At 29.2% G+C, this 11,023-nt stretch overlaps 1 protein-coding gene across 1 annotated transcript; it reads left to right on the top strand.

The window, feature by feature from the left end:
* Positions 1–835, top strand: LOC137826417 (LOB domain-containing protein 21-like). Its single transcript, XM_068632376.1, has one exon. The coding sequence runs from the start codon at positions 162–164 to the stop codon at positions 714–716; it is 555 nt and encodes a 184-aa protein (XP_068488477.1). The 5' UTR covers positions 1–161; the 3' UTR covers positions 717–835.
* The last annotated feature ends 10,188 nt before the right edge of the window (positions 836–11,023 follow it).

Raw genomic sequence — 11,023 nt, 5'->3', positions numbered from 1 at the left:
AACACTGGCCCATGCAAGTCCCTTACCTGCGACCTAGCTGAGCCAATGGGCAAGGTAACATGGTTTGCCTTAAATACCAATTCTGCAAAATACCTTTGGAGAGAACCATATACTTATAAGTGCAAACACTATAGTAAAGTGGAAGGAATATTTTGAGAGCCATGAAGGGTTACGAGCCACGTTCAAGTTCCTCTTGTGCAGCCTGCAAGTTCTTGAAGAGACGATGCATACCCAATTGTATATTTGCACCTTACTTTCGCTCTGATGAGTGCAAGAAATTTGCCAAGGTGCACAAGGTGTTTGGAGCCAGCAATGTGAGCAAGATCCTCATTGAAGTTCCCGAGGAGCAGAGAGAGGACACGGTGAATTCTCTTGCTTATGAAGCAGAAGCCAGGCTCAGGGACCCCATTTATGGATGTATTGGTGCCATAGCTCTTCTGCAGAGGAAGATGGTGGAGCTTCAACACGACCTTGCCATTGCTAAGGACCGTCTTGCTCGCTATGCTGCTGCTGCCACCACTCCTTCCACCACTACCACTACCGCCACCACCACCACCAATACCTTCAATTCCCATGTTAGTTTGCCACCCTTCCCTGAATTTTTCTCTTGCACCGATTTCAACGACAACTTCTTCCACAACTCTTCCTCTCAATCTCCGCCATTGACCAGACATGAAATGGTCGATGATTTCATTCCAATCCCTTATATATTATGATCTAATGTTCCCTCTCCTTTGTTGCAATTGTTCTGAATTCCGATCAATCAGAAGCAGCGACTACGTTGTATATGCTAATAAATAAACACTCCTGCAATGAATTGGTCTTAATTTTTAAATATTTTGCTTCGTGATTCCTGTTCAGCTACTTGAACACCACTTTCACCTACTGTTATTCTTCTATACATCTTGATTCGAAATTCAAAATAGTTTCAATTTTTCAAGTGAATCATAAAATAATAACGCAAATTATATTAAAATAGGTTATAGTCAAATAATAGACGTGTATATAAATTTTGTCCATGCTAGAAACTACAGGATGATAATGATTTTCTTGGTCTTATGATGATTTTTCAAGTTGATGCTCCTCTTGATGGTACACTGACCATAAATTTGGGCCCCTAAACACACGTATATTCTAATAATGTATCTCCATTCATCAAAATTTTGGTGTTATCTCTTCTTCTGAGAGACGTGAAATGCATAAAAAACTTGAAAGAGAGAAGAAGAAGAAGATTTTGCAAAGTGAGATAAGGTATTTGTGATGTAAAGTGAAGAGGGTGGAGTGTTTGGTAGTTTGATTCCCTTAATCCCTCTTTGGTGGCTGGAGAGGGAAGTGGGTCTAACAGTAGTAGTGCGTGAGGGTTAGGGATTGATCTTGATCGGACGGTTGGCGTGGAAGGTTGGTTTCCACACCCAATGGTCCGTTGTTTGTTTGAAGGGAAAAGGACGCGCATTAAAGAAGTGGGGTCTGTGTTAGAAATTGGAGGAGGATAGGTGCATTATCATCTTCCATCCCTTTCCTCACTCACTCTACCACCACACCATCACTTTGAGTTTGAGGTGACATTTATCCTCCTATTTTATCACCTCCCACTCCATATACCTAATCTAAATCAAACATCAACACAACTTTAACATTTCCTCTAAACATTAGTTTAACTTAATTAAAAGGTAAATCATTTCTCACATCAACAATTACTTTAGCGCACTGGAAGTTTGGCACTGGAAGTTTGGTACTAAGTAAAGTGCAAAGAATCCGGGATATGTTTTTCTTATTCTGATTAGTATCTTAATTCACTTATGTTTGTCAAAAAAATATTTGGAGGTCTACCTGATAAATATAGAGATTTTAATGGTGTATCTTATAGGTGTTTGTGGGTTATGACCCACCTTTCTGTTTTCTTGCAATAATAAGGAAGTTACTTAGCGTTGACAATTAATTGCAATTAAATGGAGGTTACTTGCCACAATTAATTGTAATCAAAGGGAAGTTATTTTCAATTAATTGTTTTTATTATTGTTGTCTCCTAGAACCACTATATATAGTGACTTCTTTCGAGCAATGTAACACATAACACACAACAACAAACACTTGCTTCCTCTTTTTTTTTTTTTTCTATACTCTCTATTTCTTCTCTTGGGTATAAGTGTTTAACCCATATAGAGAGAATTTGTTTTCGGGTTATTTATCTATTAGCCTGAGAGGAATTCATTGTACTCCCAGTACCATTATAGTGGAAGTTTTGACTCTCTCGCCGGTGGTTTTTTACTTCTATTTAAAGGGTTTTCCATCTAAAAATTTCTGGTATCATTCTCATTTTTTCTTGTTATTTTAATTTTTCATAATCTTTGGTTGAAATCTTGAGTGTTTGTATCTGAGATAAAATTTAAAGTATTTTTGTCTGTGCAACCGAGAGAAAAAGACTTAGATTGATATTTTGTATAAGAATTGAGGTATTCCTAAAATACCTCTTATTTATTTATATTTTTTATAAAAAAGTCAACAATTTCTGTTAAAAAAAATTAGAATCAAGTTAATATTTAAACTAATCCACCACTACATTAACCAAAACATATTTAAACTTATGTTTCACTGTTTTTTTTTATTAATTATGTAATCAATGTAAAGTAATCAACAATCAAGATCAACCGCCTTTTTTTTCAACTAAAGTAGTTAGATTAAAATTGGATGGTCAAATTAAAATAATAAAGTTACTGTATATTATATTTTTAGATATAATATTTAGAATATTAATTATGTGATTGTAACTGAGAAAAAACTTCCATTTTAAATTCATTTTACTTTGAAATAATCTTTTTCTTTTTCTTTAATTCTAATTTTATATTTTATGTCATTTTATAAATTTTAAAACTTCATTCTTAAATGGGAATATATGTAAGAGTTTTTTTATCTGTCGTTGAGTTGAGCATTATACTTTTTAATATTATTCTTAAGTCTTATTTTTGTAATATTCTAAGGATAATGAGAAATTTTAAAAAATATTAAAATTCATATCAAATTTTAAAAAAAATAAGAAACTTAATTTTACACATTTCTAATAAAAAATAATTTTACTTAATCGATGCTAACCCAATTTTTTTACAAAAATTAAAACATATTTAATATTATTAGAGTAATATATTTTTTAAAATATGTTTATTATTAAAACATATTTAATATTATTTGAATTGGTTAAATTCATTGTAATATCTTATTTTTAAAATATATTTAATATTTATTTAAATTGATTGACGTTAAATTTTTTTTGAATATTTTTATATATCATTAAAATATATAATAATTTTATGTATTAAATATTATAGAAAAATTATAAATATTTGATGTCGTCTTAGAGTCGATTTCATCTATTGTAATAATATCTCATGTTACTAGACGTTAAATTTTAAAGCTATCTTTACATTTCCTTGTAGTGAAATACTCAATAAAATTATTCTTTTTAATAAAAAATCAATTTAAAGTTTTTAAATTTAATTGATAGTTAGTACTTAATTAATTCTTTTTATTTAATGCAATCTTAACTTAGTTATTAAATTTTAATTTGATGCACAAGTTTTTCCACTTTAAATGAAGATTTGGAGAACAAAAATAAACAAGATGTGAGGTGTATATAAATGAATGGCCCTAGCTTGACTCGGTCAAAAGCTTGTGAGCGGCAACCGACCATACTCCTATCTCACCAATTTATTAACTCGAATACCATTATTTAAATCAGGTTCTCTATTATTTATTTTGTTTTATTGAAAATTCACTCTATCAGTTGAATTACCATTTTGTCTTAAAAAAGTGGTTTGTTAAATTTAGAAAAATATAAACTATAAATGAAATATAGACTTTTTTTTATAATGTGATCATTAATTTAAACTAATTGAAATATTTACTAGCTTTATTTTTAATTTTTAAAAGAGAGAGTTAACTTTATCAATCTTGTTTCAACCTTTTCAATTTTTCAACATCAAGAGAAATTATTTGTATCAATCAAGTTTCAATATCAACTCTATTGAAATTATTATGATCAATCACGGTATTCGAAGTATTTCAGAACAGATGGAGTACTCTGCACTGATCTTGGACCCGAACTAGTATCAAACACCAACACGACCTTTACCTCAAAATCCTGACTTCTTTCGCTTGAAAACCTCAAAAATAGAAACATGGCTAGAGAAAGACATATTTACCTCAAGAAAGAAAAAAAAAACATTCTTGAATAGTCGGACGATCAAAGACAAGTTTGTGAGTGGACCTAAGGTTGATCCCACTCGCTATTTATAGGTGCGAGGATGAACATGGCGAACCAAGAGTCACGAATCCCTAACTATTAGATCCCCTTGCATCTTACGACCCATAAAATGTAATGTTTCAAATGCTTTTGTACCGCATGACAAACATTTATTGCGCTTGCTATCGAAGGAGGATATGACTCTTTGTAAATTATTTCAATATTTCGTTGCTTGAGCTCATGGGGCCACATGTTTATACCTAATACCCCAAACTAATGGGATCTGACCTATGAACATCGTTGGAAGAAATGAATTTTTCTTTCCTAACTCTACTATTCTTTGAACTTTGAGCTTGGAGGCTAGTGTAACGTTCAGTATCTCGACCTCTCGAGATTAACCTTCATCCTTTGAACACTCGAACTTGAGAAACCTTTTGTACCATTCAGTTTCTCTGCCTCTTAGTCTTGTCGATCCAATGGTCGAACGATCATCAATCCCCATTCGTGTCACTTGATCCATAAGTCAAGTTGGCTTTCCACATGAATTGCCTAATCAACATACCTTTAAAAAAATGAGAACTTAATAGTAGACCTTAATCAAAGATTATCTTGCTAGGCAAATTGTAAACACAAATTAACAAAAAAATTTGGTATGAGCAAGCCCATCACAAAAAGATATAAATAGATTGTCATGGAATAGGTAGAAATTATATTCAATATCATTTATAACTCCTAAATACCCTATACTAACTTGTGTATCATAGTGTATAAAAATATCATTCCTTCCTATGCACTTTAAAGAAAGTACACACACAAAAAGAAATATGTAAAATGATTGTGACTTAGTTAGACTCATTCTATCTTTGTAAGAATAGTTTGGTTTAGATTGTGAAAAAGAATTTTACTTCGTTATTCACAAAGACCTAGACTTTTGTAGTGAACAATTTCTAGCTATGTCTCTTTAGATATCCTCCAATATTTTTTACTAGCACAAGTTGTTAGAACTTGTCTTTATCACACCCCAAAAGTAGAACGTTTAAAATCTGAGCATTTTCCCACTTAAACGCATCTAAAGTTTTTCCCCCCAATGGATCAATATACTTGTTTTTCTCTTTTTGTTTAACAAAGCTGAAATGAAATCAACATTTACAAGCCACTACTAAAACTAAACATATTATAAGTCTACTAAGTTGAAATGAGTTATTATCTTTATTTTTTCCGATGGTAATAAGAAAGGTCAAAATAGGTCTTATATAGCGTGTCAACGAATTTAAATAATTTTAATTGCATTTTATAATTTTATTATCACTAAATATATAAGATAATATTTTAAGATGGTGACATTAATTTTTCGATTACTTCACTTTTATTTGTTTCATGTAATGTCAAATGTTCTATAATAGTGCAATAGAAAATATATGTTGATTGGAGGAAGAAGCATCTTTCTGGTGTGTTCAATAAGTGAAGGAAAAACATAACAGCCAAAGATGAGGTAGGGGAATGGTACTAAGCCAGACCAATTACAGTTTACTGAAGGTATTCCAAATTTTTCTCTTGCTACTAAATAATAAATACAAACACAGTGTTTGCTGCTTCTTTGTTCAGAGATCACAACGTTAAAGTGAAACCAAAAAAAGTAAAACCAAATATATCATCAACTGTTTCACTGCTTACCATATCAATGACATGCACAAACTATTTTGCATCTTTTTTCTTTAGTTTGGAAAGTGACTGTCACACAGTAGTGGAGAGATTCTGCATTTGGAAATTTCACTGTAAACATTATGTTCAAGTCTTTTCGTTTTGAATCTTTGGAAATCAATTCTTCTATCTATAATAAAGCAAAATAGACGTTTTCAATGTATACCTTTTCTTCTAACTTTTTTTCTTTTTAAAAAATGAAGTGTACATTAGTTTACCCTAATGTTAAGTCTCTTAGTAAATTAAGAAAAGATAATCAATTTAGCTGTGCGATGTGGATTTTTTTATAAATAATTGTTTTTGTATAGTCTCACATCATTTAGGAGTTGAGGTCAAAGACAGTTTATATACTTCCTCCTTCTCAATCCTCTGATACGGTTTTTCAAGACAAAATTGTGACAGAACACCAACCTCCAAAACAGACAATACCTTGAATACGATAATTGACCATGACGGACTTGAGGTCGAAACAATAATACATTTTAAAAAATTACAAAATGAGTTCAGAAAAACTTTATTTTTCCAAATAGCATCTATCCCTATTCACACTTTGAGAATTCGACTATCTGGATATTGAATCCTAATTGCAAAAAAATTCAGTTTTTATCAGTCCCTTTATAAAAAAAAACAACTCAGAAGAACCAAATTCCATTGACATTTTAGACGACAGAAACTCAAAACGAAGATCCCTAGTGCAAAATAAGGACGATTCTATGGAATTTTTGTGGTGGTTGTAATGACAACATAAATTCAGCAACATAAAATTTTTATATCGATTAAAAAACTGATAATAAATCCATCGACTCTTTATGAATTGAATTCCCACTATAAACAGTGATGTGCTATTTAGGAAAATAAAGTTTCTCAAGTCCATTTCGAGATTTTTTTTAAAAAATGTATTATTTATTTATGGAAAAATTTCGTGCGATGTGTTTTGAGCTTCCGTAAATAAAGGGTACTTTTTTCTGTTTTTGTTGCACGAAAATATGAAAAGTTGATGAGAAGAATGAAAAGTTGAAAGAAATAGTTGTAGTAAGATATATGAAGAAGATGGGAATGATTGAGAATTGAAGTGAAATTGGTTGTAGCTGCTAAATGGCTATGGATGATGATGAAGGCACCTAGCCTAGGCTTTGTAGTTGACTTCCTAGTCAACTGTAAGTCATTGGCTAATAGAAGTTCCATAAGATTGGAGACTTCATTCAAGGGAATCATGGGCTCAACAAGATCATGGGTTGACTCACCTTAAAGTTTGCATCAAATATATGCTTTTAACAGTCATATTTTTTCATATCTACAATCTTTTTATTGTTTCATAAAGAAAATATTACGTAAGAGTAAATGCATAGTCTCTCTAAACCCAAATGTAAATAAATCTAACTATATATTATTTTAATTAAGAAAGCTAACATATTAATTTTACTTATTATATTAAAATAATCTTTAAAAAAATATCTTTCATTGGAATTTAATATAAAAATAAGAAAAATTATCATCGAAAATAAAAACTTAATTAATTCAAGATTTCATATAGCCTACTTTATGTCTTCTCTAGCATATAAATTGTATGTACGAAACTTCTTATAAATATAGTCAATTCTAAATTTTCGTAATAATTAATAAAAATATCTATTAATTGATCATTATAATTGACAAATTTAGTTTTGATATATTCATATATAATATTTTTTTCAAATAAAATAACAATTAATTTCAATATTTTGTACTATCATCATGAAAGATTATATTTGAATTAATATGATTAGTAACTTATTGTACACTGTGTCAAGTATTTTAAATAATTTTAATTGCATTTATATTTTTCTAATCATTAAATATTAGATAATATTTTATGATGGCTAATTTTTCAACTCTTTCCTTTTGAATTTTTTTTTTCATGCTTGTGATCTACAATAACTATGTTGTGTGTTGTATTTAATTTAGTTTTAGTACTGTGTGTTTTGTAGTAGGTATGTGAATAAAGGTAAACAATATTTTAATATTTGTTCTGGGCTGAAACTAGAGTGACCCATAATTCAGAAGATACTCTATGACTCATCTAGCAAAAAGGCCTAGGGCACTGCCATTCCCACACTACATTTTCTAAGTTCATCCTATACTATTATGTTGTTTTTTCTTCTAATGATACTTTTGAGGAAACATTTTTTCTCTCAATATACAATACAAATGTATTTTTATTATTGTGTAAGGGTGTGGTGAAGTAATACACAACCAAAAAATAATTAATCACGGACAATGACACCATTTACATTCATTCAATATTTTAAAAAATATATCATTTTATTATAATATAATATTTTATTTGTGGGATATATGCATTTTTTAAGAGAAGTGTAAAAAAGAAATTTTCCTTTCATCATATACCATGAGCTAATAAACCATTGATTTAAGGACCATACATTTTATGGTGACACTTTGTTTATGAGTTATTGTTTTACGCAAAATATGATGAGAAATCCAAAGAAGATTCCCACTAGACACGAACTTAACCAAGTGGTTAAGTGTGAATGTTCACTTCTATAGGGTAAATAGAAAACACAATTATAAGGTGAAGATGCACTTATGTTAAATGGAGTTAGAGGATCTAAATATATTTTTTGTGTTGCCGGAACTTTTATGTCTAGTATATGTTATGAATCTTATGCATCTAGTATTTGAGAGTTTGTTTATTTGGATTCATGTTAGATTTTATTGAAGTATTATGTAGAAACTTTATGAAGCTACTTCGTGTAACATTTAGTACTAGATTTAAATATCCTTTAAATACTTCTATTTCTTTTTCGATAAAAAAACAAAGAATATACACATGTTTTTCTAATTTTTTTTGTCATTTCTTAGCTTCTACTTTGAACATACTTGGATGTGAAAGTTTTTGTATGTGACTTACTATTACCCTATCCACTTCGACTTAAAATGAGGAATCCCATAAAATTGTTGGAATTTTTGTCCATTAGGGCCAACAAACAACAATGCTAGTTAGGATAGTAATGATCGGTATCTAACCCACTTATTGTGATTTTGTTAATTATTCGTATATGTGAAAAGATGTTTGTAGATTTTTTTTTACTCCTAATATTCATGAATATTTATAGATATTTTTTTATTTTTATAATTTTGAATAAAATTATTTAAAAACAAATTTTTAAAATATAAATTCACATAAAAATATAATTCAAATAAATTTGTATAATAAAATATTCATGCAAATAAATTTTTTCATTTCGAAAAGCAACTTTAAACTAGTTACACACAAAGTATAAGTTTTAAAAATTGATAAAAGTAAATAAAAATTCGGACAATTTAACATAAACATCAAATTTAGGTGATAATGCAAGGAGTTAAGGAAGCTTCTATTAATTCTTCACTCCAAAGGGATACATTGAATTAAGGGATTGGTTTCCCGGTTTATAGTTACTTTTATTAAATAATTATTCAAACTAAATATACAAATTTAGTTTAATTTTAATATAAATTCAAACCAAATAAAACTAATGTTTTATGATTCAATTTGGATTGATTAGGTTTTGTTAATGTAAAACATTTTTTATAGAATTATTGTTAAACTTTTTTATAGAAAATTGTTAAACATTTTTTATAACTTTAAATAAAACAATATATTGTAAATTATTTTGTACAATTATTATTATATTTATAACTTTAATTTGTATATATTTATAAATAAATTATATTATCTTGTTTTAATAACGGGCACAAAATTTAATCAAATCATAAAACAAGTAGGCATAATTATTATTTAACTCTAAATATATAATATTATATTTAAATATAATAAGCAATTTTATATAGTTTTTATTTTTCAATCGAGAATTTGAACAAGCCGTTTATATTAAGAAAATAAAAAAAATGATTTTCATCAGGCTTTCAATTTTTTAGATTAATTTTCATTTTTTCAAAGAGTTGTATTCAAAACACTCCTATATTGAAACCAGTAAATTAAAATTGTTGTCCCTGTGATATAGACAAACAAACATAAAAAATTGAGAAGTGAAGTGGTCTTAGTTGGCTAAATAATGTTCCCCTATATATGTCCTAGCTACATACATATAGAGAACACTATATTAGCTTCATTTGTTTGTGACATGTAATCATAAAATCATTATTGTAGGGAAAAAGTTTGACCTACATAGCCCAGGAACCGGCCAGAAACATAAAATTTTTGCTACAGTGGAGGAGACCTTTTACTGTTTCAAAATTCCAGAATTTGTTATATTCATTGATTTTATGTACAATCTGGGAGTTTCTTCTGAGGTCAAAAGCACCAAAACAGTATAATTTTTCCTTGAAATTATCATAGAATACATTTTTATTATGTGAGTCAGAAGTATCTTCATTGAAGTCATCTTCCATACGTGTAAAAAATATTTGTGAAGAAGTCGTCACTATTATCTATAAATTGGTGAAAATTCAGTAAATTGAACTCGTCCTCTGCATATACGAATTCGGTGTTTAATTGTTTTTTTTTTCCCTTTAAAATGCAATAATAAGTTTTATAAAGTTTTGAAAAAAAACACTTTAAAATCATAGCTTTATTGAATTTTTACAACGACTTTTTCATAATTGTTTTTCATAAAAATATTATGTGTATGAAAGAAGACTTCAATGGACAGGACTCGTGCGTGCTTGCTTCGGGCGCTTGCCTATTTTTATAATAAAAAAAAAGTTTTGTAACCATTTTGCTAATTTTGGAGAAAAATTGTACAATTTTTGGTGCTTTTGTCTTCTTCTATGTTTGCAACTAGTTTTAGATGTAACTCTGTGTAGCTAATTTGCGTCTAATATCTGGCCTTTGACATTTAATACATGATGCAAAAGCAAGAACAGTAGTTGAAATGGAATGTGAAAGTTTGGATTCTATTGTAGAGAAGACAGATATGACATCAGAAGCGGTAAGTGGATGGCACGATGATCCGTTGAGGATTTCAGGAGTCATGATCTAAGTATAATGCTTAACTTTCATGAAACGGCAGATCAAGAAAATGAAAATGTTATGCATCTGTTGGGGTGCTGTGGCATGAACATTTATCAAATGTCAAGTTGCATGAA

The sequence above is a fragment of the Phaseolus vulgaris genome, chromosome 8 (genome assembly GCF_000499845.2).
Source record: "Phaseolus vulgaris cultivar G19833 chromosome 8, P. vulgaris v2.0, whole genome shotgun sequence".
In the NCBI taxonomy this organism is placed as follows: domain Eukaryota; kingdom Viridiplantae; phylum Streptophyta; class Magnoliopsida; order Fabales; family Fabaceae; genus Phaseolus; species Phaseolus vulgaris.
This window is presented reverse-complemented; position numbering and strand designations above follow the sequence as displayed.

What these genes read in the sequence shown, in the direction of transcription:
- LOC137826417 (XM_068632376.1), top strand. Translation starts at nt 162, where the DNA reads ATGAAGGGTTACGAGCCACGTTCAAGTTCCTCTTGTGCAGCCTGCAAG.